Genomic DNA, 27,475 nt, shown 5'->3' on the forward strand with positions numbered 1-27,475 from the left:
TTATTATTAACGTAACCTTCAGGTATGTTCTACCCACGAGGTTACAAAGAGAAAATGCAATGATTATTATTAACGTAACCTTCAGGTATGTTCTACCCACGAGGTTACAGAGAGCAAATGCAGTGATTATTATTAAATGTAACCGTCAGGTATATTCTACCCACGAGGTTACGGAGAGAAAATGCAATGATTATTATTAAGGTAACCTTCAGGTATGTTCTACCCACGAGGTTACAGAGAGCAGATGCAGTGATTATTATTAATGTAACCATCAGGTATGTTCTACCCACGAGGTTACAAAGAGAAAATGCAATGATTATTATTAAGGTAACCTTCAGGTATGTTCTACCCACGAGGTTACAGAGAGCAAATGCAGTGATTATTATTAATGTAACAATCAGGTATGTTCTACCCACGAGGTTACAAAGAGAAAATGCAATGATTATTATTAACGTAACCTTCAGGTATGTTCTACCCACGAGGTTACAGAGAGCAAATGCAGTGATTATTATTAATGTAACCATCGGGTATGTTCTACCCACGAGGTTACAGAGAGCATGCAAATGCAGTAACAATTATTAGATTTTAGTGCAACTATCAGGTTGAGTTCCTCCATTAAAAGAGGTTTTTGCTAGGGTTAAACAAGTTTGGCTTTCATGAGTTTCAAGGTGCAAGAAAATATCAGTACAATTATAGCACACAAACATTGTCATCTAATTTTTCGCACGTAGCCGGAATAAGTCAAGAAATGAAGCATATATAACGAAAAATCGTCCTCAGATGATCTCCATATTAAGTAAATTATACTAAACGTTGCGAAAGAAATTATTGTTTGTATCCGTCTTATCCATCGTAAAAGCGAGGGGTCATCGCATGACATCCGGTATATTAAACAGAGGTAATACTCACGGGTTTCACGAGTTGTATGCACTATTTTTCGCCGAGAAACAAATTTAAACTTCAATTCTTACCTTACAGTAGTCCGTTCTTTTACCTTGCATTCGACAACAAATCTGTTTAAGGCGAACAAAGCGATTCCGGCACTCTTCTTTATGATGAGTAGCAAGCCGCAGGAACTGAAGCCACTTGACTGAAGTAAAATCCACCGATATGCACGGCATTCTCACTACAAATATAAACAAACGTCGCGGGGAAAAAAAGACAAGGAGGAAAAACTGCCAGATCTTCGCCTCGGCAATGTATTCCAGCTACCATGCCGGCCTATCTCCAGAAGGTGGACTCGAAGTGGGACAAACCTTGTGATTTTTTTTAGAAGCCCTTTGCGCGCAAACTAATTTATTCTGGCGCGAAATGAAGATTATTAATATGTATACTGAAATCTAATCCACGACAAGAAGATTTTCGCACTGCAGCGCGACATATTAAATGGCTATTTTTACAAGTACGCGGAGAAAGTGGTCCACTAGTTTAACTTTTTTAAGATGAATTTACTCCACAAAAGCAAAATGAAATGTTTTATCTCTATGTTGTTTACGTGCCTGATTAGAAGGCAGAGGTAAATTCATCATACAGACCCCATCAAAATGAAAGTACACGAATGAAACGGAATAAGTCTGGGACGGTTTAGTTTCTACTCAGCAGCTTCTTTGCTTCTATAACAAAAATTTAATGTTGCAGTCTGTTTTAAACGTTGGCATATCAACGCGCACAGCCACTGAATGAAAACAAAAGTCACGATCACGTTCTTCGAAACCGACCAGACGCGCGCGACCTACCACTGTTATGGTAAGCAATTATCCTGAAGGTGTTAATGTTCCCGTGACAGTCTTCGCACTGAAGGTGTAAATGGTAAACCGAACGGTCGCTTTGATCATCAGAAAGACCTGTCAACTTTGATGATTTAACTGATTAAATTACGGGACAGAAATTTTACTGCATGCGGCTCCTCGTGCCCGAATGGGCTTTGAGTCAATAGCCCATGAGGCCGAAGGCCGAATGGGCTATTGACTCAGAGGCCATTCGGGCTCGAGCAATAATTGGTTTAGTAAAATCCAACTACTTGGTCAAAAATATCGAGAATTAAAAATTTTTTTAGCTAGTTAAAGCTAGAATTTAATCCTTTTTTTGCCGCCAAAAAGCCCGCGCTTTTCGCTACTGATTATAGTACTACTATGATTTTGTAAAAAATTTAAACCAAGAATGAAATTCAGCCACAACGTATTGATTCTTATCCCTCCGTTCTACTACTAAATGATGGGCTGAGATCTTCTTCCTTCTCAGGCGCTTCGTATTTCACATAGAGGCGAACGCGAAACACCAGTGAATGGTGACGAATCGCAATGGACCATGGGAAGGAGAAACAAGATAGGCGCAACAGCAGGTGGTAACGTTTGCGCATGCGTCAAGCTTGCCGGGAAGCACTTGTTGACGGGAAATCGTAATGGCCGAAAGCTGTTCTGAAGCACTTTCAACGGAGATTTTTTCGCATACCCAATCAACAACAGACATGTCTTATAGATTGGATACTTTGGCTAAGCCATGTTGAAGTGTCATGTATGGGAGAAGGACCATTTAGGTGGTTAATTTTCATCCATTTGGCTCCTCTGATGAAGCAGATAAAGCGTTCACGAGGTCGTTTGTTGTGATATGTTGATTTGTTGACATTCAAGCGGTCACGGATTTCTGGGTTATCGTCCACGATCTGCAGAGCTGCCTAACATTTAGGTAAGATATACCCCTTGATTTACTTTGTGAAATGTGGAGCAGCATCATCGAATGTTATGTGTTAAAATTATAGCAGCCTGAATTCAACGTAATTTATGTGAACCTGGTATTTTTGTAGTATTTGACCCTGACCGTACAGCGAGATCCAGTTATATATCCCACACAAGCGACTAAACAGGTTAAACTTCTCTTTCGGTCACTCCGTATTTTCACTTTCAATGGTTAATTCAAAGGGGGGAAGTTCGAGTATTTTGATACTATTTAGCGGCATGAAATCAACAAGCAAATTTCCTACTCTTACAAGTAAGGCCATAGTCGGATGTTTCCTTCCATTTTCGAAAATTTGCTTTTCTGGTTTACATTGGTGCTCTATGGCGATTGCTTATTCTCAGAGACTAAGAGATCGAGGCGGTGGATTGTGAAATATTATTTGCTAAAACTTCGTTAAAGATGGGCAAATTTTTCTTGTCCTTTTCAACCTTGTTTTCAGATTTTTCGTTAACATGGAAAAGTATATCCCAACAAAACTTATTTGTAAGAGCATTGTTTCGGAACACTCTTTCATTCTTGAATGTTTGATTTTACATCCAAGGGGGGAACACTGATGAATTTGCGTTTTAATAATCAAGCACTGTAAGCTCTCAGATTCACTGACTAAAACCCTCACCATTTGAAAGATGATTTTATTCTGATAATTATTCAATGATGATTTGTTTATACATACAAAATTGGCGCCTAAAAGAATTGTAATGTTATGCTTAAAATGTTTACATAATGTCTTGAAACATAACTGAAATCAATATAAAATATGAAAATACACATATGTGCATTCTTTTCCCTGCCCTACTATAAAAGTGATTTAATAAGTGATCATATGACCATTACAGTATTACTCCCACTTTGACACTAGCACAAGTTCAAGCGTAAAACAATTCTTGCCCTTGTTCACCTTTGCACTTGCTGGACTGCTATTCCTGTTTGAAGTACAGACAACACTGGACATGAAATTCCTGTATTTGATTCCTTACATCGGCATATCCATCCACATAAGAATTAGCTTCATCACGTACAATGTATTTGTACGCTTACAAAAATCATAAATGTTGTTATTCCTTTTCTATCCAAAAGATTTCTTTCGTTCTCGAATATAAATTCGTATCCATGACACTTTAGAAATCCTGAATATCTAAAGGGGTATCGCTAGTTGTGGGCAACAACTAAATGCCATAGGGGTAACTTTTCCTCTCCGATAGAAATAGATCTTTTGATACTCTGGGTCTCATATATTCAGTGTTCGTGCGCATGAATTTAGGAGCACTTGGCTTGCCAATGTCGGTTTGGCTCTGTATACACTGTAGTAGTGTATATAGTCATATATCATAGGCTGCACAAGTTGCAATTTATGTAAAATTGCCCCTGCAACAAGCCCATTGATGCTCCTGGTGTCGCAAGATGACAAGTTATGAAAAATTTCATTTGCCTTTTGCCTGTTGCAGGAGCTCCCTATGAGATGCTCAGCACTAAACCTTGTTGATTCAGGTGATAGTCATTGAGGACGACTGCATCGTCATATTTAAACCAGTCGTCACATTTCACTCAAGCCATAGCAGAGCTGGTACAAAATGGCGACTATCCGTTTTTTATTTAACCCTATGCTGTCTGCAGAATGTGAAGGGTCTCTCACTCCATCCTGAACTGCATCAAATAGCCTTGGTGCCCCAGAAGACACACAGACAAGCTTTAATTTTAATGAGTCATACATTGGCTCACTTGAAGCTACCTTAAACTCAGACTTTATAAATATCAGGCTTTAAGATCCTTAAGTTCTCCTCATATTGAAATTGAATGAAAAGAAAAAGTTAGAGCTAATTTTCTCTCATTTTCAATTTTTTAATCTTCAAATCATAAGAATTTGGCCGCAAACAGATATGGGCTATTCAAGGGAGCTAGGCCTTATTAGTTATATCTTAAATAATTAACACATGTGCAGTAGAAAATACCAACAACAAAATTTATGAAAAGCAAAAATGAGTGCAAGCATCGAAGTACCAGAAGCAGAAAATTCACTTCAGTATCTCAGAGAGAAAATTCTGTTTTAGATATGACTATGATCTTTACTATTTTAAGTATTTTTACTGTTGTGTGCATATTTGCAATTTTCTAGTATGTAGAAGTGTGGGGAGTAAAGGGAAGGATTTTTCATGGTTAGGGTTACCTCAATAAAACACATCTGTAATATGAAACATCTTGTACCACACTCCTGTTTTGGCTCATCTAATTCTTTATTTTAGAAGTATAAGGGGCATCTTCGAGTCAAGAGCCTCCATATTACAAAATTCTGCCTACACCCCTTAATAAGTTAAGGCATCATATAGATTTAATAGATGTCATTTCTAGAGTTTGGGTCTTTAGTTTTGTATCATCTAGTCCAAAAAGGAAACATACAATTTCATAGCCCTGGGTGGGATATCTTTGAAGTTTTATCAGTCGGAGAGTTAGGGCACTGCGCCTGCTTTGGCCACTGGTGGTTAGGATGGGGTATCTCTGAAAAGTAATCACTGGCAGAATCACTGCACTAAGGTTGCACATCTGTGAAAAACAGGGCGTTCCTGAACCATAACTGACGTGAAATCGTATTCTTGCAAGGAGATTGTCGCAAGAACTGCAGTTATGACTATATAAACAGACTAGCATTTAGAATTTTTTTTCACAGCGTTTTATTTAAATCGTAAGCGTCGGACGTTTTGTACTCGGTCACAACTTACATGAAGAGATTTTTTCCCAGTAATCCAGTGTTTAATAGAGGAGTTTTGCAGCTGTTACACAGAACCCCATCGACGTGGCCGCGCGCAAGCCAAAACACGAAACAATAATCACTCATGGACCACAAACCGCGCAAAATTGTGAATGATCTGCGACTTATTAGACTTGAGACCAATCTCACATATTACACAAAAGACTTTGTCTTATCTGCACTCCACAAAGATAGAACAGATGACTAAGACGATGGTAATTTTTAAAAGAGGCGCCATTTTTCTTTGCTGCATTCGCTGCGATCCAATACCACCACAAACTTCCGTCCAGCGGCTCGCGCATACTCGCAACGTTACCACTTGCTGTTGAGAGGCGATGGCCCTTTTTCTCCTTCCCGCCTTTCATTGCCCGGAAATTTTCATCCAGAGAGAGAGACGTCTGAGTACGAGGCGGGGCTGGAGATGGTGAGCGCATGGCCATGGCACGCAAAAAAAATTGACTTAAATTGAAGTTTTATCCCCCATTTGAATATCACAGCCAGGTTCTCGTACAATTAACTTAAAGTTTACAAAGACAAAATGCTGGATAAAGGAAACAATCTTCTTTTATTCAATTCCTCCCTCTGGTTTTGACAACATTTAAAAACTCTAAAAATCCTAAAATGAACTCATTACAATCGGCTCCTCAATCGAAAACTACATAACTTCGAGACTGAAAGAAAACTCGAGCAAAATGGCCATGGACTGGGAGTTGGCTGGCCGGGTAGGCTGAGTTTTTTCAAATCTTAAGCTTTTGGATTAAATTTGAAGCTCTGCAATTTGTCGTTCAGCGCGACTCCCGTGACTCCTTTGTTAACTTTTCATACCACTTTCCTGGTTCCAGAGTAAATTTCGTGCCTTCATAGTTGGGTTTGGTGAAGATGTCTACGGACCGGTTCTTAGAAAAAACGATAGCAGAGGAGACGCCTTAAGCTGTTCCACTTGGGAAAATACTGTTCACATCAGCGCAACTGTCTTGAAACCACTACAGAAAAAAAAAATTATAAAAAGATAGCGCTCAGATTATGTCAGTAAAGACCTCCGTGAGGTTTGGATCAGCATTAAGACTACTTTATATACAACACGGGTACAAACAGAAAAAAAAAACTAACAAACCAAGGTGGAATTCACCCCCAGGGGGTGATCCCTATAATGACCTATAAGGGGAGGCTCCGCCCGAATGAGGTACCTTTTTCAGGCTTTAGGTATGTGAAAGGGTAGAAATTTTTATAGGTATGTGCCGCCCCAAAGGGTATGGTTTTTGCGCCGTTTTGGTCTGAAAACGGGTATACCCTTAATTACCTATTTTGGCCTGAACGCGGGTATGGTTTTCGAGGGAATGCATGAACATATTTGTCGTTTCAATTCCAAATGAATAAGAAAGAAAGAGTAATATGCGCATTCGAGGTGGATTTTAAGAATAAAAGTATCTGATACATGATCTCAGTTAGACCGTTTAGGTTTCTGCTTGCAAACACATATTGAAAATATTAAAAATTAACTGAACTTAAACTTTAAAACATATTAAAAATTAACTGAACTGAAACAAGCATGTTAAGAATAAAGTTACTCATCCTATATTACTTTATTTTACACTACCGTACCTCTCAGCAGATTATTGAATCGCAAGATAATTTTTTACGAGAAAATTAGTTTCTTTTGAAAATAATGATTCCAGACCAGAGTTCACAAAACAAAGCCGGTTCAAGTAAAAAGCCACTGAAATCTCTTCTCTAACCGGCTTCAGCTGAACCTTAAAGTAAAACTGAAAAAAATCTTTGGTGTCTCACATCCACAGGTGAGAGGAGGGTTTGATCTATTTGCGTTGTTTTTAGGAACAGTAAAGCAGAACAAAGAGAACATAGGTTTCCCCAGTTATTACTGAATAAGTTCATTGATTATATTCGCAGTACCTTTCTGTCTCCACCATAGAGAAAGTGTTCAAACAATACGATTCCTCCGTCTATCAGGAACATGGAACCATTGACGCTAGTTATGTCTACGACTTTTACTCCATGTTTTACAATCTTAAAAGTGTCTTCTGTGCCCCCTTCCTTGTCATTGTAGTTTGGATAAAGTGTAGAGGACCCAGGTTCCTGCTGTAACATCGGCTTTTTTGAAATTACGGCTTTTCAGTAGATTCGGTTCTGACTCTGCAAACTCGTAAACTGCGTAAACTCTGCAAACTCGGATCAAAGCTGCGGAAGATAGACACGGAAATATCAAACAATGAAAATATGTTTACCATAATTGACTTTTCCATGCTAAACCGCTTTATTCCAAAAGATTTTTTGTCCAGGTTTTTTGCATTTAAGAGGCCTTGTGCGAGTGAACCTTACTAAGTCTACTGATACCGCCTTGCTTAAAAATGCCGAGAAGTGGGAGGTCGAAGAGAGAAACAATTTCCATTTGTAGATTAACGTCTCCGAATCCCTTCAATTATTTGTGCGAGGTCTCGTCGCTGCAGTGGCACCCAAACTATAGACGTGATTTCCAGCTATCTTTGCATAGACGTTTACCTACCTTTGTTTGCCAAGCGTTGAACTTGGAGAATAGACTGCTTGCAGTCCGCCTTTTCTCTTAAAATCCGTCTAGTTCTTATCTCATCCAGCGCGATTGCAAACCACGACGTTGTTATTACAATAAGGGATTGAGACGAGACGACAAAAGACATGAACCCCTAAGAACTTCTGCTTGGATGATAGCTTTTTAAAATAATAGAGGTTTGCAAAAATTGCACAATGTTTGTTAACGATTAACATTCAGCGGTTACCCTGTACTGTGATAAAGTTTCATGTTGTTAAGGAAGGATTTGATTGTGAATATCTGTACTTTGTGCAAGACTTTTCGGTGAACTTTGATCACGGATGACAATCATGCGACCGGATATCGTCTAATCTACAGTTTATTGACAGTTAGATGCATTTCTCTTTAAATGTATGTATCTATTTTAAAATCGACTACAGTACGTATTTCAAGGACGTAATCCAATATTACTATTGTCAATTTAGTCCGGTGTCCGCGCCCTTAATAGAGGTCTTTAACAATAGAAACTATTTTAGTGTCTTCGTCCGTATAATAGTAGCCTGCGAACGGCAGACGTTTCTCCTCGCTCATCGCGAAACGTCCCCCAAAGGCGATGAGCGAGGAGAAACGTCTGCCGTTCGCAGGCTAGTATAATGGAGGTGTCGGCTGAATAGGGATTCGTTACGAAGAGAAATATACCGGGGGAAATATAAGACGTTATTTTCGGGACCCTGCTTAGTGTTCGCTTAATAGAGGGTGTCCGCTTAATTGGGGGTACGCTTAGTAGAGGTTTCACTGTATATTACTTTGATTTGCAAAACAACTATACTCACTTTAGCTTCCACACGCACCAATGTTATCTAGCTTTATCTCTGACAGAAGTTGACACTGTGAAGTCTCCACTGGAACTGAACTAACTAAGATGAAAACGCTAAATTTATAATCATCGAAACGTGCCAAAAATCATAACGTATTCTCGGTTTTCACATGACGTCACCAGAATTCAAACTAAGAAACTATCGCTTGTTCTGAGTTTCTACTTTCGTGTGATATTAGAGCACCTTAAAACTTTTATACAAAGAAATTTTTCAGTTCAAAAGGATTCTTCGTTTTGCGATACAGGACGCTTGAATTTCCAGGCTTTTGCGTGACGCGGCATTTAGCTCGCGGCCAAGAAAGCTCTTATGTGGGTTAAAAACATTGCGGATTTTTGGAGATTTTGCTATCTAAACATTCCTTGTCTTAGAGTTAATATTCCTTTAACCTCTGTAAGTTCCTCAAGCGAAGAATTCACGCATAAGTAGGAAAACTCAAAAACAGATGTTTCTGTTAGTTTCCGGCGGCCATATTTGTGCCCCTGGAAGGGACACAAACATTGCGCCTCCATACAAAGCTTTATAAATTTGGGTAAAACGTTTTTCCGACTCTCTCTCTCATATGAACTATTCCATAGACCTGATTCTTGGCAAGGCTTTTTGTATATTCATCTTCTTTCATTTCCCAGATTCTAGACTTTCTGTATTAAAAGGTTTCCATTTTTATTTCTGCTTTCTCACGTGAGTGAAAACCGAGAATTTCCTATGCGGACACTACATAAAAGGACAGGAAATGTAGCGGTTGGCTTATTAATAAAAAACTTTTCAATAAAAACCATTAAAGCTGGGGATAATCGATTTATAATAACTACCGTTAGCACGTTCGAGCCATTAAATGAGGAATTAACGACAAGAAATTACGTTTCAAAACCAACTAACATTTTCCGTAATTTGTCCTCCTACTGACTGGGAATACATGTAATAAATATATTTAATGCTGATCTAGTATCATAACTGTATCTGTTTTTATTCCAACGGCGGTATTTTAGAGATCCTCATTCATATTTAGAACCTAGAAATGTAGTACTTTTAACATTCGACCATTAATTTTAATTCAGTGTGGTAGTCTCGCTCGGTTCATGGTACTGCGCAAACTGTTAGCACCTTTGTGGCTGTAAATTAAATTAGTATCACCGGCAAAGATAATGTTTTATGAATTGAATCATTATCTTCATTCCGATTCCTTTAAAAATTTTTATATAACACATTTTTTGTTTTCCTTGAATTTAGGATTCCTTTTGTTATCCAAGGTACTCTCTGCCCGTTTTCACTTTTCTTTTTACTGGGTCTCATTAAAGGTACGTTTTTGTTCAACAACTGATATAATTTAGTGTAAAAGTGATCTTAAAACCGTTTTACCGTAAACATCAATATTCGGTCTCCACATTCCAAGTCTTGGCAGTGGTAATTTAGCATATTATCATAAATTAACCTAAATTGGTTTTTGTTACCCTTTTGACGTTTGAGCTTTTGCAAGCAAGTTACCCATAGTTACGAACACTAGTAAGTGATCCGAAAGATCTCACGGTAAAAAGGATACCACATTTATAATTCTGTTCTATTTTGTTCACAACAAGAATCGCCGAAAGGCGATTTTTAACTGGGCTGCCAAGGGGCTATTTTTTCTGAGGGGAGGGGGCGGCTATACACACTCAGGCTACCATAAAACCTTGTCGGCAACCATTGCATGCGACAGAACCTCATGTGAGACTGAAACATAAACTCATTCAGAACATTTTACCCTTTTGAAAGACTTTCGTAACCAAAAAAAAGAGTACCATTTTTAAGTGGGGGCTGTATAATAACTTTTAAATTCCACCATTATGAATAAAAATAGACAAGTTAGCCATTAATTCTAAGCAGGAAACAATTTGCATTATTTCCACGTACCCCTCCCCTAATCCCTCTGTGCCCCAAAATTTAGCGTGACAGTATAACGTGAACTAATTTGACATAACTGGAAATTCCAAAAATTGTTGTCGTTCTACGAGTATAATGAGCTGATTTACACTAGACAGAAATATTGTATTGTATGAAAGCCAGAAGTATACTAAAATGGGCAGTTAACTGCCCATTGATCCCGCCTGATCCAGGGGCCTCACTGACTGCACGGAGACTTTACTGCGCTTTTCACAAACATGCCAACTCTAAAGTTCAAAAGCCACCTTCACAATTGTGTTTTATCGCTGCCGTCAATCATAATTACGATCACAAGCAACGAACCTTGAAACAGAGAAACACACAAAACGGATCGAAATCCACAAATCACAAACCATGACCTTTTGAACCCGTGAAGTAAAGTTTTGTTTCCTAAGAGGTCCGTTAAGATGATTGACAGCAGCGAAAAACGCAATCGTCGGTTGGCTTCTGAACTTCAGAATTCGCATGTTTGTGAAAAGTGCGACCCTAATTTGCGGTCCACGGTCTACAAGAAAACGCACTATTTTTCTGCACTAACCTATATAAATATAAACACAAATGCAGCAAATCACTGAGAATATTGGATTATGGCCTGTGCGGTAACGCCATAACGCCACTTTATTGAAGAAAATGCAAACAACTAGTACAGAATAGAAATGAAAACGTCAAATAGAGTAAGCCGTGCCAGGGGGGCCAGAAAAAACCTAACCTAAAAAACCCCGTGGGGAAAAAGGGATAGGAAATCTGGGGCGGGCCAGGCACGACTTAAGTCCCCCGCCAAGACTACTAATAAACTAAATAATTGTAATAAACAAACGAAAACTAAATAGCAATAGTTTGAGCAACTTTTAAGCGATCACTAACGGTGTGCTTAATGTATCTGTTCTTTGAAGTGGCACATTTCCAGCCAGCATGCATATCTAGCAGATCAGCGGAAACACTCCGACAAGCAGGATTTGAGGCGGCACCAGAGTTTATACTGTGCGTGCCGTAAAGAGCAATGTCACCTACAAATGGTTTAACAAATTTTTTAAATTCGTCTCTTAGCGTTGAATATGAAACTCCTCTAGAAGCATGAAAACACTCCCTAGACTTAGTTTTAACGATTCGCCTAACGAGGGGCGAAGATTACTCACAAGTTGAAGGGAAAAGCTTAAGCAACCTTTCGGTGATAGAAACTGGGCAAGTAGCCTTATGAGACCTAGCTAGAAAGGACGTATGCCCTTCTCTGTACTGATCATTTTTGCGTTTAGGAATAAAAACTGACATGTACTCGTTGAAAATAGAGACATCTTTAACTGTCAAATTGCGAATTTCGTCCATATGAGAAAACCCAGCAAAGCCAACCAAGAGGACGAAAAGAAAACGAATAACGGCAAGCGAACTACTAGAAATATAATATTCAGCGATCCTTAAAACTGTGTCAACGGATAAAGGCTCTTTGGGTTGAACAGGACGAGCAAGCTTCCTTCTTGCACCCTCCAAGGACGACTTAACAAGGGGGTGACCAGTAGGGCATTCTACAATACCGGCCAGACTATGACCCCACTTAATACCATAAACAACTGACTCTATAGGAAATATCCCCGTATTATTAGAAATAGAAACAGCAGTAAGTTCGCTGATAAAGAGAGCAATGTGCAGTGGCTTCGCTGGAATAACTGGAACGCCAAACTTAGAATCTGCCCATTCACGCCATCTGATCTAGCCAGATCTATACTTCTGCACGGTAGAGGGAGCCTTGGACTCAAACTGTAAATGGAGAAGGTCTGGAACAAGCTTGCGCAAGGATGGATCGGCCAAAGAATTCGCTTCACTCCAAATCCCGGATTGGAGAACATCTAAAAAATAAAATAAAAGTAGGCAGGAAAAGGCAAAACATTTAAAATTATAATACAGTAGAAAATATGATGCTGCATCATAATCATGCAGCACGGACAGTACCACAGCGTAAAAGCGACATGTAATGAGAAATAACGACAAACGGAAGCCGAACTGGCTGGGCCCAGCAATGCTGTAAAAAACAGTAAAAAATACAACAAAATAGCAAACATTCAATAAAACAAATGTAGAACAATAAAATAAAACAAAATAAGGCCAACTGACGGCGCCAAAACAGGCAAACTGCGTGGTGAAGCGGACATCGAACTCCGAGCCAAGAAGACGCTGCCAAATCAGGCAAAAAATACACCGCCAAATCAGGCAAAAATACGCTGCCAAAACAGGCAAAACAAAGCTGCCAAATCAGGCAAAAATACACTGCCAAAGCAGACACGATAACGGTGCCAAATCAGGCAAAAAAAAAAAAATAAAAAAAAAAATAAATAAATAAATAAATAAATAATACCAAAACGAAGCTAACAAAAGATAAACCTAAAACACCGACAATAATGAGCTGTCAGGGGAGACAAAAATGGGAAAGCTCACCTAAAATCTATCCGCAAAGCTAACATTTTAAATTTCGGGCAGCCGCTGAACACCGACGGACGCGCTTTGTAAATCTGCTTCTGTCCTGAGGCCTCGTACCAAGTAACAGAGTTGAACCTCGGAAGCTGGGCATTGTAATAGGACAAAAACCGATCAATTGTGTGAGGGCCCCAATTTAGCGTCGACAAGTCGAAATATCGAGGGATTGATGGACCAGTCGTCTTTATCAATAAATCTGCTAAGAAGATCTGCTCTTTCATTAAGAGACCTAGGGATCCACTGGGCTTCGAGAACGATGCTGTTGGCAAGACAAAGATTGAAAATATCCATAGCCAGGGCCCGGAGGTGAGATTTGGAGCTGCCGATAGCAACTATTCTGGCGGCGGCCTGATTATCAGTGAAGATTTTAACTCTCTTGTGTTTCAGTTGAGCCACGTAAGAAAGCAACAAGTAAAAAATTGCTTTCAGCTCGCGAAACGTAGAGCTTTGGCCGATATCCTCGCTCTCCCACATGCCGCTAACGACGGAGCCGGAAATCCTCCGAACGCTACGTCACTAGCATCGGAAAATACAACGGTATGCGTAGCTAACGGTGGCCTAATAGAATAGCCGTTTAAGCAGTCGATGTTGCAATACCAAAATTTCAGTTCTTGTAAAAGGCTCGGAGGAAAATGAATTATGTCATCCCAAGCCGATCTGGTTTCAATGGCGAAGTACATTTGTCTGGTCAAAAGACGAGAAATTTGACCAACAGCTAACGCAGCTGAAATGATAGTGCCTGCTATTCTCGCTAACTCGCGAAATCAAGAGAATCCATCCTGAATCGCAGAATCTAGCAAGCCTTTAAGCTTGAGAACTTTCTTCTCGGGAATCCGGAAACACATTAAAATAGTATCAATAACGAAGCCTAGCCATTCGCCAATTTGAACTGGATCCCAGTGAGATTTTTCCTCGTTACAAAGAAGACCAAATGAAGAGAGCTCTTTACGTTGAATTAAGCTAGCTGCCACGGCAGAACATTTGTCTGGTCGACTCCCGAAACCATCGTCCAAAATATATGAAACTGTTGTGTCCCATAGAAGGCCAACGCCTAACTATCGGGTGCATTAACTTGGTAAAACAAAAGCAAGCGCTACTTAACCCGAAAGGCAGTACTGTAAAGGAAAAATATCTGACAACGCCAGAAAAAGGCCACGCGAAACCAAGGTACTTTTGGTGGTCGAGACAAATATCGACATGGTGGTAACCGGACTTAAGGTCCCAAGAGAAAAACCAGTGTCCTTCATCGAGAACTTGAGAAAGCGATCGTAAGTCCTCGTACTTGAATTTAGGTTTTACTAAATAATTGTTTACGTGTCTCAGATCGATAACCAGGCGAAGCTTCTTCCCAACAGCGACTGTCAAAGGATTAACACAATACGGGGGGAATTCGTGCTCAACAATGCAGCCGTTACTTAAAAGCTCGCTAATAGCATCAGCGACAAAATCCGGATGCTGAAGAGCTGATCTATTGTTCTTCAAAAAGCACTGCGAGGGGAACTCGGCAAACGGCAATCTGTAACCGCGCCTAATCATATCAAGGACAAAATCTGTTGCATCTAAAGTCTCGACCTAAAAGTTAAACGAAGATTGCAAGCGACCTTTCACGCCACTGCTTCCGCCTTTCGCACTAAACTCGTCGCCACAACAAGACAATAAATGAATTAAATCACACTCAACTTCATCACAGGTCGACGAGTCGCCATCTAGTCAATCGCGTCGAGAGCTACTCTTCGAAGAATCCGCAGGCTTCAAGCACGTGGAACTCAAATGACCAAAATCCCCGCACTGAAAAAAGGGGAACACATACAGAAAAACATGAAAATAAAATCCATAACATAAAAATAAAAGAACAGTGTTGTAGCGTGTGGCGTTGCAGACCCGAAGGAAGAACATACTGACTGACAACAACTTATATATGAAACACAATTAACACGTATTACGTAACTACTGAACACTTCATTGAAAAACACAATGAAAAAACCAAATTCGGAACGTGCAGAAAACAAATATCTGCTAAACTTCGTACCGCAGATATTTTGATATTCTGCACTAACCTATATAAATATAAACACAAATGCAGCAAATCACTGAGAATATTGGATTATGGCCTGTGCGGTAACGCCATAATCGACGAAGAAAGAAACAAAGATAGTAAAGCGAAAAAGTGCTGGGTACTTATCTTAAAACAGGGGCCCAAACGACGAGCTGGTCTAGCCTCCGGGCGTGAAACCAAATCGCTGGATGCGTATCTTGACGAAGTCGCCCGAGATGTAGAGGCGGAGCCACTGCCTTTGTCGCCAGAACGGGCACGACGACGTTTTTCCTTAGTGACCTTTCTCTCAGCTCTCCTCTCGGCCCGGTAAATTCTCTTCTCATCATCTGAGTCAGAGGCGAGTTCGTCGGATAGATACTCATTGACCGTCGCCCATCCAAACTCGCTCTTGTCGGCTAGCTTTATTGCTTTAACACGCTTGGACACTAATTCCGTACCTGACTCCAAAGCAGCCTTAGCTTTTTCATAAGATTTGTGCTTAAGTGCGTCGGAAGCTTCGTCTAGCTTGTCCAGCACCTGGAGGGAATGGTCTAACTGCTGCTGGTTACCCTTTCTCTTGCACGTGTATTGCTCGCGACGCGCCTTCTTAACAGCTTGCTCAACGGACGAACTGTTTTCCTCTGAAAAACGCTTGGCAAAATCGGTAAGCCGAGATTCAATGACCTGTGTAAGGTTGTCGGTTAAAGAACCTATAGAACGAGTAACGGCAGCCTGTATAGCAGCGCCAGTAGAAGGATCTACGACTTCAGGGTTCGGACGAGAACGAACATTGCTGTCCTCCGCGTCACTCATGTTAAACAGAACAGTGTTGTAGCGTGTGGCGTTGCAGACCCGAAGGAAGAACATACTGACTGACAACAACTTATATATGAAACACAATTAACACGTATTACGTAACTACTGAACACTTCATTGAAAAACACAATGAAAAAACCAAATTCGGAACGTGCAGAAAACAAATATCTGCTAAACTTCGTACCGCAGATATTTTGATATTTCCACAAGAAGAAAAATATTCAGTTTTAAGATTTTCCTCATGGTATTTTTCTCTAACTTAAAGGAATAAAATCCTTTGCATTTTGAGACCTAAAAAAGTTTAAAGATTTCTCGCTCGCATGTTGCGTTCACCAGCACGCACTTCAAACAATGTAAATAGATGAAAAGATCAATAACATACTTTTTACCTGATACCGATGCGAGTTAAAAAATTCGCTCCAGTTCTGTTTGTCTCACCCAAGACGAACTTTTCTTCATGGAAGATAACTATGCCGCTTTATAACTCGTCCGAAGTTTTTGTGCCAGCTAAACAATATGGAAACACTATTCACAATGACTCCTTGGATATTAAAAAGACTGAACGTGACGCACTATTATGCCTTTGTTTACTTCTGATCACATCTTCAAGCGAAGTCTCTCTTTCCAAGCGATTCATCTCAATGCACAATAATTGATCCTTATATTAGTTAAAACCCTATGGTTCATTTATGTTAATGCTGTTTTGCCCCTCACATTGACTGTGTTCGTTCGTATTCAAAACACCTTTCGAAAATAAAGGTCGTATAAGTAGCTTATAAGTCATGTGTGTTATGTTTCGAGATAAATGGATTATACGCTTTTTTAAGTTTCCATTTTGCGGTGACTTCAGTTAACATCTTCATAAAATGGTAAAAGAAATATCAAGAAACATCACGAGAGCTGAAAACTTTCAAAGGCATGTTTCTGAAACTCGCTAATGCTGACATCAATATAGCGTGCTTGCTGAATGGGCGAAAACACAGAATTGTGATCACAAGATCATGTACAAATTTAATGATAAAAGCTTAGCAAGATACAAATACAAACAAAAGCAAACCCCCTGAAACATCGACGTGGGCTACACTTGTATGCTCTACTCAGTCACCAAACCTTGTCAGTAATAGCTCCTATTTTCCTCAAGTCGCTCTCTGTGAAGCTCCCGGATGGGATGTCCCGGTAAGGCTTTAAACTTGTGTGCGAAATTCTCAGAGTCCCTATTTTTGTCCGTGTCTTCTTTATCCTCAGTATCCGAAATTTAGACCTCCAAAGTGGCGTGTGTTGCATTAAATAGAAGGAAATATTTAAAGGAAAAGCCAGTCTTCTAACATGGCAAAGTTGTCACGTCCCTCGCTCATGGACGTGCGTAGTGCCATTCATCGGCAACTAAGTTGTTCGCTTCACTGACTACGACGGCTTACAATCAAGTCTTCAGCCATAGTGTCGTCAACTGGTGAAATACCTTGCTCATAAATTGTGCTTCTAAATTGCTCATGTACTACATCGATCGAGAATTCTCTCTTTGAGTTCACGAAGCGGCCACGGCGTTCCAAACCTGACGCTCACAGTCATCTTTTAGTGTGAACCTACCGTGAACAGCGTGTCGGTTTGAATGCAACGCGAGCATTTCTCTGAGTTTCCCAGCGCCAACATCATCTAACTGACTTAAACTCGAACAGTAAAAAAATTATAGAGTGACTCCCATGATCGAATCGCTTCGAACGACGCAAATAGCCTTCTTCAGGTTCGCAACGCTTTGTGGGTTTTTCAGGGGGAGCGCAGACGAGGTACAAAAAGTATCCGTGCAAGAGAAACTCATATGAAACCATTTGTGGGAACATCGTTTCTCGGTACCAGACCCTCGTGTCTTCCCTCCCCCGGGAGGCCGTTTTTCGCCGCAGACGACCGAAAGCCCATTTTATGACTGGGCTCACAGGCAGCCCAGTAAATATATTATCAATCAGGGTCTCATTAGTATTGGTTATTCTTGTTGGCCTTGTGATTCGATTATGGGTAAAGTGATGAAGTTACGAATATATGAAAATCTTATATGTGAACTGCGGAGTGAAGAATTAAATGAAGGAGGAGATCATCGCAGGTTATATAGGCAACTTTTGCAGCTGCGAAAAGAAAGCCTAAAAAAAAATTCAGGCTTGTACGGGATTCGAATCCTTGACCTCTGCGATACAGCGCTCTTCCGCCCGGTGCGCTGCACCGGTATCACAGAGGTCAAGGGTTCGAATCCCACTTATGTCCAGGTTCGCACGTAGCAGCAAAAACTGCGATTTTTCGTTGTGTTGTGAAAAATCGCAAGTCTGACGATTTTTCGCAGTTCTTTATCTTGTTCATAATCACTAAGCCAGACCGAGTCGCCAGACCGAGTTGCGAAAATTGCTAAAAATCGCAAGTTTGACGATTTTTCGCGTTACTTGCGATTTCTCGCAGTTCGTTGTCATGTTAATGTTCACTTTTCGATTTTACCAAATTTGCTATAAGTCCAAAAAGTTTCCGCTTTACTTGCCTTGGCATTTCCCTGTCAGCGCAATTAAAGCATATCTACACGCAAAAGCCAACGCAGCCAATCTTTAAATTAAGGTTTGTTAACTAAAGGGTCGAGTTATATTCGTGAGATTCCATTCAATTTGTATTTCAGCTTTCATGTTATGCCTTCTTAGTACAAGTTTTTGAACAAGGGATCAACATCATTAATGTATTTTTCATCTGGTCAAAGTTATTTATTTACATTACATCTTAAATACAGCATTATTCACTTCAATGTAACAACTATTTTCACTAGTACATCTAAAATATGTGGTCGTTTCGCCCTAAAATGGATTCGCCCGGACTTGTTAAAGTCGATTCGACCGATGACAAACAACCAAGACCGCGTATTAAAGATGCTTAGCCTTTTTGCTTGGATTATTTTGCCGCCACTCTCTTAAATAGGTCAAGCGTTCTCGGCACGATCTTAGAAATCTAGACGATTGCTTCGTCGATCTTGAATATATTTTGTATAAAGTCATCACTACAAAATGTTGTGGATCACTATTTGCTGTCAGTTTCATTTTGTTGCTTATTCCTTGACAAATCAACGTCGGGCAATCTAGTTTACAAGTAGTATACTTCGGGTCTTATATGCTCATGAATCCCAACAACAACACAATACGGCATATACTTCGTTCTTTATCCACCAACCCCAGCTAAGCCTTCTTAATTCGAATCAGCGTGTCTTGTTTAATCTACAGTAGTCGGCGACTTCGGGACTGCCTCCGAAGAATAAAAACATTTTAATTTACACCTAGTCCATTTCCAACTTACTTCATTGGGGACTATGGACGGCGAACATAGCTAGGTCGGTTGCGGGTCCCATTAAATCTGACTGAGACACCGAAAAATGGTCATAGTTAAACCTGATTGCTTTAACTTGCTTACCCACGTGAATTTAGAAGCAAACCTTCACTCACTACTGTAATTTGAATGGGCCCTCACTCGCCCAAAAAAGTCATTGCGACAAAATATTGTTTTCTCATACTCGGAGACCAGTTTCTTTCTTTCTTTCTTTCTTTCTTTTTCGTTTTTATGTTATGTTATGTTATGTTATTTATTTTGCTATTATAAATTTTTGCAAAAATTATTTTCTATCTATTGTTCTTTTTATGATTATTATTATTATTATTATTATTATTATTATTAATATTATTATTTAATTAATTAATTATTTTTTCATAAAAAATATTTTAATTTTTTATGTTCCGGGATGTTTCGGGATGTTCCGGAATGTTCCGGGATGTTCCGGGATGTTCCATGTTCCGGGTGCCGTTAGAGAGAATAGCGACTTTAGAGAGATTAAGATTCACGTTTACGCCAAACGGCAAACGTGAATTTGTACCACGTGACCAAGTTTTCTCCTTATTTTTCGTTTACTGTTTATTGCTTCTACACAAAAATAAGTGGTTTTATGCCAGTTTTATCCAAAGGAATCGTTCTGGACTGTTTTTATCTGCTTATTTTCTATTTTGAGAAATTCTCAACTGACGTTTGCCGTTTGCCGTGTGCCGTAAACGTGAATCTTAATCTCTCTTTTAAGATTCGCTACGGCATAGCTCTGCTACGGCTGTTGTAACCGGAAAGGGCTGGGGCGACTACGCGGTCGCCCGCCAAAACTCAAAATGGTTAAGTTACGCTCGGTACGGCAACGTCACAGCCGAAACAAAATGTAAACAAACTCGGACGACAGGACTAGTTTTCCCGTCTAGGTTTTGGTTGATTTCTCTTCAATGGTTTCGTTTAAAGAAATAACAGACCTTGCTGTGCTTTCTTATGGCATGAATTTTATAAATGATGCTGAATTTCTGTTGTTATATAATTCGTATAGCCCAGAAAACCTTTATTTGCCATTTCATTTGTATCCCGAGTTCGACCTTCAACATTTCAACGAAGATGAATGTCTTACAGAATTTCGTTTCAAGAAAGCTGACATCCCAAGGCTTGCACGGGTGAAGAGCTTAAAAGGTTGTTAGCAGAGTATAGCATATCCTGGAAATATAACGTGGCATTAGCACCCTGGTGGGGTGGATTCTTTGAACGTGTCATTAAATCAACAAAGCGCTGTCTGAAAAAGAGTTTAGGAACAGCTCGAGTCACTTATGAAGAACTTCTTACAATCATTGTCGAGACCGAAGGAATCCTGAATTCAAGGCCTCTAACTTATGTGAGTGATGAAATGCGAGATCCTCATACACCGTCGCAACTTGTTATTGGTCGTCGCTTGTTGAGTTCACACGGAAGCGCTAAACAACCAAGTGCGGGATATCACACTGTGCGCGATCTTTCAAGACGTGAGAAGTACTTGAATACTGTACTTTCACATTTTTGGAAACGTTGGCAGAAGGAATACTTAACAGAATTACGTGTTCATCACAATTGCAATTTGAATAACAGGAAGCCAACGAGAGTCGTCAAATCTCTCAAAACAGGACGAGATGGTTACCACAGAGGAGCTGTTGTAAGAGTGCGTAGTGGAGATCGAGTCGTGGAAATGACAAGACCCGTAACTGAATAGGCTTTACCCTGTAGCAGTCGAATCACAAGTGCGGGAAGAGCGTCAAAACAGAAACACTGATTTCCCCATTACCTTTCGTGGGAAATGCCGAACAGGAACATGTTAGTGAACATTAACCTTAAGTTAAAGAACGGCGAACTCTTTTCCTTTCATTTGTTATATTATTTGTTTCGTTGTTGATTGTCCTGTGTCAATCAAGGTGGGGAGTAAATTATTGCGTCATTGTGGCGGAAAAAGTCGTCACGTGATCTAAAAACTGAGCTTTGCACGAGAGTCTAGAACTGTGTAGTGGTTCAGAGTCGTGGAAGCTGATCAAGTGTGTGGATTGAGTGTAGATCATCGAATTTTTACGCGAATTGATGTCGGTGAATCCTTTACGTGTAGAACAGAGTACAGAATGCTAAAATATGAACATGTAAAGAAATATACTTTAATGGAGTGAAGAATTAAAGCTACAGAGAACTGATTGTATCACACAACATTTGGTTACAGAGGGTATTGTATGATTTTGTAACAAAAGAAAATAAAATTTAAACCAAGGATAAAATTCAGCCACAACACATTGATTCTTATCTCTCCGGTGCTTCTCAGGTGCTTCGTATTTATTCCACATAGAGGCCAACGGGAAACGCCTGTGACTGGTGACGAATCGCAATGGACCATGGGAAGGAGAAACAAGAGAGGTGTTCGCCCTTTTTCTCCTTCCCGCCTTTCTTTGCGCGCAAATTTTCATCGAAAGAGAGAGACGTCTGGGTACGAGGCAAAAAGTTTCATCTCCCATTTGAATGTCACAGCCAGTTTCCCGTACAATTAAGTTAAAGTTTACAAAGACAAAATGCTGGATAAAGAAAACAATCTTCATTTATTCAATTCTTCCCTCTGGTTTTGACAACATTTTAGAACTCTTAAAATCCTAAAGTGTACTAATTACAATCGGCTTCTCGATCAAAAACTGCATAACTTCGAGACTAAAAGAAAACTCGAGCAAAATGGAGTGTGGCTGGCTGGGCAGGTTGGGTTTTTCAACCCTTACGCCTTTAGATAAATTTGAAGCTCAGCCATTTGTCGTTCTGTCCCGCCTGGTGGTCGTCCGTGAACTTCACCTTTTCACACCACTCTCCTGGTTGCATAGTATATTTCTTGCCTCCAAAATTGGCTTCGGTGAACAAAACTACGGACCGGTTCTTAGACAACAAGATAGCAGAGGAGACGCCTGATTTTTTGTCGTCTTCTCCTTCCTCTGTTTCTACTGGGAATAATCCGGTCAGATCTTCCTGATTGTCTTGAAACCACTACAAGAAAATAATAATAACAAGAACGTTCTTAGTAGCGTTGAGTCTCGCTTGTTTGGAGATGAGTTTTAATGTCAAAGGCCCCGGTGCCGTTACTACTTTTTCGTTTGGAATACAAAACGAGTGTTGTATGTCATAATGTATACACTCAAAAAGTAAAAATTGCAAGGAGAGACAGGCTGCACATCTTAGCCTCAAACCGGTGTGAAACCTTTGAAAACCTTCTACATATTGATATTGTTCCATTGAGGAGTACTCTTTCAGGGATTCTACACTCGAAAAATCGAACGATGATTTTTATCGGTATCAGGGGCCCCTGACTCTGTCAGTATAAATATAAATAGCTTCTTTGTACCGGACCAAGATACGACTCAGTACAGTACATGTTCAGCACAGGAAAAAAGTGTAAGTTGAACAGAACCTTATACAACACACAGTAAATTTAGTTCGCGCGTATTCCTGCTGAATTTGTTGTCCGTTTTATAAGATATCAATATCGCATGAAAGTAATGACATTTTCCATAGCTGCAGTGCTTAGTATCTACTTTCAATATCTCCGTTCAGTCTCAGAGTACAATGTTTAGAGTTGTACACAGCATGCATTTTACATAGATAGATAGAGAGATAGATAGATAGATAGATAGATAGATAGATAGATAGATAGATAGATAGATAGATAGATAGATAGATAGATAGATAGATAAATAGATAGGTAGGTAGGTAGGTGGGTAGGTAAGAACCTTAGTTTATGTCACGATAAAAAGATCAGCATTGCTGGTGGGGTCGTGCATACAACAATTACAAGAAAAATAAGAAGTATTGAAAGCAAATGTACACTTAAAAATTAAAAACTGTTAAAAGTTTTTCTTGTATTACAGTATCACCAGGATAAAGCGTTTCATTTTCCCGGAAAATTTCACTTTCTCGTCAAAACAATCACTGACTCAGACCACAGGGAGCCCACACGATCTGTTTATAGTAAATGTACTGGATTTACCGTTTGCTTCACCTATAGCGATATATAGCTAACTATGTATATAAATCAATGATAAATAAACGTTAAATTACTTTACCTGTGGTATATAGTCGTCCTTTTATCTCAAAAGTGGTTTTTTGAGCGATTTTGAAGGAGTTTGATTTCGCCGTTGACTGTTCCTTATAATAGAAGGACAAGGGTGATAAAAAGGTAACACTCAGATTATGTCAGTAAAGATGATCGTGAGGTTTGGATCAGCATTAGACTTCTCTTAAATGCAACACGGCTAGAAACTGAAAAAAAAAAACAACTAACTAACCAAGCTGGAATTCACCCCCAGGGGGTACTCCCTATAATGACCTATGCGGGGGAGGCTCCGCCCTAATGATGTACCTTTATTAAACTTTAGGTATTTGAAAGGGTAGGGATTTTACTCGGGGGTGGGGTGCTCCCTTATATTTACTTTATAGCTGCAGTTTATAGGTATGTGCCCCTTAAGTTATATCAGCTTTAAAACCCAAGTTGTTTAAATAAAAAAAGATGATGATGATGATGTTGTGCCGCCCCAAAGGGTCTAAACGTTTAGACTCAAGCCATATTTAGAAGGATTTGCAATTTGAGACAAGTTGCCCCGAAATGCTAATTTTTGGCAAGTAGGTGTTTTGGACATTGTTCTTTCTCAATATCTTGACAAATCCTATAAATTCCCAAATTTTATTTTTATGACGTCATCACTTTAGAACTCTATTTCTATGGTTATGACATTTTCTGAAAACTTCGCGAAAAACGTTATAGTGATTTGGCTTAAGCACTGACTCTAAGTGGTTAACTTTAATTTACTTATAGGTTTGTCACTAGAAATAATGTAAAACGAACGCCTCATTTTCTGATGAATCCACTGTGGTGTAGTGGTATAGGCGATAGAGTTCGGTTGCTAAGACCGCGGCTTATGATTCCGCTAATGCCACAGTCAATTTCCCTTTTCAGTTCCCAAAAAATAATTGAGGGGACTTAGACTTAAGGTTGATTTCCACTGACGCGTTTTTGGCTACGCGCGTGTTAACCAGGGGAACGCACGTAAATTTTAATCGCGTAAACAAAAAAATAAGACAAGATATAAAGGTCCAGTTATTTAAACGGAGTTTAGCCAGTGTTTAACAAAACCGCCGTTCTAAACCATTGACAGTTTCCCGAACGCTTTTATATAAATACGATTTATCGTGAACAGTTTCATGAAAGCATATGGCGTAGATTAGAAAAGCATTTGTCTTCTTAAAATAACCCACTATGGACGAGATTTAAAAGTCCAAAGATTTCGTAAACCGCGTTCTAAGTTAGACTTTGTTTAAACATCCGGCCCAAAGTGTTGAGATTAAAAGTGAAGTTGAGCAAGATTTAACTTTTACGTTTACGGGCGACCGTTCATGCGTTGCCTTTATCTTATTTGCGCACGTAAAATTTACGCAAGTAAAAATTACGCGACAATGGAAATCAACCCTTAGAGAAAGACTAGAAGTATAGGTAATAGCATGATTTGTAGTGATATTTGGCATAAATACCACGAGTGATATTTCGAAATTGTTTTACGTAAATTCACGAGCCGTTAGGCGAGTGAAATTTGAGACAATTTTGAATATTACAAGTGGAATTTATGCAAAATATCATGTACAAATCATGCTATTTTTTGTTTATACTATTACTCGCAAAAGGTTTGTAATTTTCACATGTAGGTATTTCAAATTAAGCTGAAATACCACTGGTCTAAGCCAACCAAATTGTAGAAATTTCTCATGTAGTAGTATAAGAGTAGAAAGAGTAGAGATTTAGGAAATTCACGTAAGTGTAGTTAAGAGGGGAGGTTCTGGAGGATGGAATCTAATGCTGACCGGTCAACGACTAGGCTCGATTACCAGTAGCCTCCCACGCAGGCGTGTTTAGGGGAGCTCGTCTTTCATCCCTCCCCACAAGAAAGACGAGCTTCCTGCGTGGGAGGCTAGATTACCAGCCGCTGTTCGGGAAAATGAGCCCGCACTCATCCCCAGACCGGACCCGGGAGAAGACGGAAATGGAGACAAGTCAACGATGTGTTTCCAGAATTTCCCAAGAACGCCTTGCGCGCATGCTGAAAAATTAACCGGGGCCACCTTGCGCGCCAAGTTTCTTCAAATCGAGAAGATTTCGCATATTACCAATGCAACGAAAAAGCGGTGGAGTCTCCCGGTATAAAACATTGGTGAGTAACGCCCCCGGGGAATTCACTTTATTACTTCGCGGATATGTCAGTCGTGAAATATTAGCTCGTTTCAGAGTAGTGTAGCAGCTGCTCGTAAGGTCTCTCCTATATGGTCGCAGGAAACAATGACATGTCATTCTTTCTATTGTTTTAGTATTGTTTGGAGTCAGGGAAACGCGCCATTGGTGACTTCTCTTCCAAACAGCGGCTACATCTGTTCCGGGCTGGTGGGAGGGGTAATGGCAAACGTTTTAGTTCGAAGTTTGCCGCCCACTTCTGAGAAAGCCCTGAGATTTTACGCCAACGTGGTGATTTATTAACGTGTGTTATCATCCCCGAGGGGGGGGGGGGGGGTACTCCCTTATATGGCCTTTACGGGGATGTGCCGCTGGACGGGGTATAGTTTTCGTCCTCTCTGTCCTAAAAAGGGTATATAATTTCGCACGACTGTCCTAAACAGGGTATACAATTACGCGCAAGTCTGTCCTAAACAGTGCGCATGATTTGTGCGAGTCTGTTCTAATTATAAACAAGGTGTTTCATGCGCGATCGATTTCGTCTTAGTGTAAACAGGGTACTAAACAATGTACTAAAATTGATTGTGTTGTCCTAAACAGGGTATATATTTTAGGAATTTTTTGTCCTAAACAGGGTCAAACCCTCAGCGGCTCACCTATACCCAAATATTGGTCGAGTAACCCCCCACCCCCCCCCCCCCCCCCCTCCAGGGTTATCACGGTGAGTCAATTTCTGGTAAGTTTCCAAATTTCGAAACTACAATAGTTTGGCATGCAGAATTTTGAAATTTCAAGATTTGACCTAACCCGAACTAAAACCTTGAATTTGTGTAGCTAAAACGATATCTGATACATGATTTCAGCTAGGCCGATAAGGCTTTTGTTTGCAAACACATATTGATATTAAAAATTGAATGAACTAAAATAAGCATGTTAAAATTAAGTTATTTCATAATTGTACCTCTCTGAGCAGATTATTGAATTGCAAGATAATTTTTTTACGAGAAAAGTAGTTTCTTTTGCAAATAATGATTCCAGGCCAGAGTTGACAAAACAAAGCCTGTTCAAATCAAAAGCCATTGAAATCTCTATTCTAACCGGCTTCAGCTGAATCTGAAGTAAAAAAAAATCTTTGGTGTCTCATAATTGTTCTCATAGGCCTTTGATATATTTGCGTAGTTTTTATTATAAACAGGAAAGCAGAACAAAGAGAACATAGGTTTCCCCAGTTATTACTGAATAAGTTCACTAATTATATTCGTAGTACCTTCCTCTCTCCACGATAGCCAAAGTCTTTAAACAAAATGAGTTCGGGATTTTCTACCAGGAACACGGAGCCGTTAACGCCACTTATGGTTACGTGTTTTTCAACAACTCTTACTGTCTTCACTAAAGGGCCATGGTAGTCTTGGCGCTCGTAGAAGATCCAGTTTCCTGCTTTAACATCGGCTATTGTGAATTTCCCGTCTTTGAGAAGATTCGCTCGTGACTGTGTAAACGTGACCCCTTTTCCTTCTGTAAATGACTTTTCGTCCTCGTACAACGTGATGGACATGGCGGATCAAACTGCAGCAGATAAACACGGAAATATCAAACAATGCAATGATATTTACCAATTACCTTAAAAATGCCAAGAAGTGGGAGGTCGAAGAAAGAAACAGTTTTCATTTGTAGATTAACGTCTCCGAATCACTTCTTTATCAATATAATAATTATTTATGAGAGGCCTCGTCCCTGCAGTGGTACCCAAACTATAGACGACTAATTTCCACCTATCTTTGCA

General features: G+C 39.8%; 3 protein-coding genes, 2 long non-coding RNA genes and 1 pseudogene across 7 annotated transcripts in view; 1 reads left to right on the top strand and 5 right to left on the bottom strand.

Annotated features, from left to right (window-relative positions):
• Positions 1 to 27,475, bottom strand: part of LOC140928609 (uncharacterized) — a 105,407-nt gene that overhangs the window by 37,732 nt on the left and 40,200 nt on the right. The gene's annotated exons all lie outside the window — the stretch shown is intronic.
• On the top strand, positions 2,384 to 4,942 carry LOC140927006 (uncharacterized). Its single transcript, XR_012164514.1, has 2 exons — positions 2,384 to 2,685; positions 4,182 to 4,942. It is a non-coding gene; the product is annotated as an uncharacterized lncRNA (long non-coding RNA).
• LOC140927007 (uncharacterized) lies at positions 6,026 to 7,658 on the bottom strand. Its single transcript, XR_012164515.1, has 2 exons — positions 7,391 to 7,658; positions 6,026 to 6,462 (listed from the first exon to the last, which is right to left on the bottom strand). It is a non-coding gene; the product is annotated as an uncharacterized lncRNA (long non-coding RNA).
• Positions 11,621 to 13,358, bottom strand: LOC140926196 (uncharacterized; annotated as a pseudogene).
• Positions 12,526 to 16,112, bottom strand: LOC140927008 (uncharacterized). The gene is made up of 2 exons (XM_073376672.1): positions 14,945 to 16,112; positions 12,526 to 12,639 (listed from the first exon to the last, which is right to left on the bottom strand). The coding sequence occupies exon 1, from the start codon at positions 16,110 to 16,112 to the stop codon at positions 15,369 to 15,371; it is 744 nt and encodes a 247-aa protein (XP_073232773.1). The 3' UTR covers positions 12,526 to 12,639; positions 14,945 to 15,368.
• Positions 22,018 to 27,283, bottom strand: LOC140928607 (uncharacterized). Its single transcript, XM_073378381.1, has 2 exons — positions 26,960 to 27,283; positions 22,018 to 22,466 (listed from the first exon to the last, which is right to left on the bottom strand). The coding sequence occupies exons 1-2, from the start codon at positions 27,245 to 27,247 to the stop codon at positions 22,212 to 22,214; spliced, it is 543 nt and encodes a 180-aa protein (XP_073234482.1). The 5' UTR covers positions 27,248 to 27,283; the 3' UTR covers positions 22,018 to 22,211.

Source organism: Porites lutea, chromosome 2 (genome assembly GCF_958299795.1).
Source record: "Porites lutea chromosome 2, jaPorLute2.1, whole genome shotgun sequence".
Taxonomy (NCBI): domain Eukaryota; kingdom Metazoa; phylum Cnidaria; class Anthozoa; order Scleractinia; family Poritidae; genus Porites; species Porites lutea.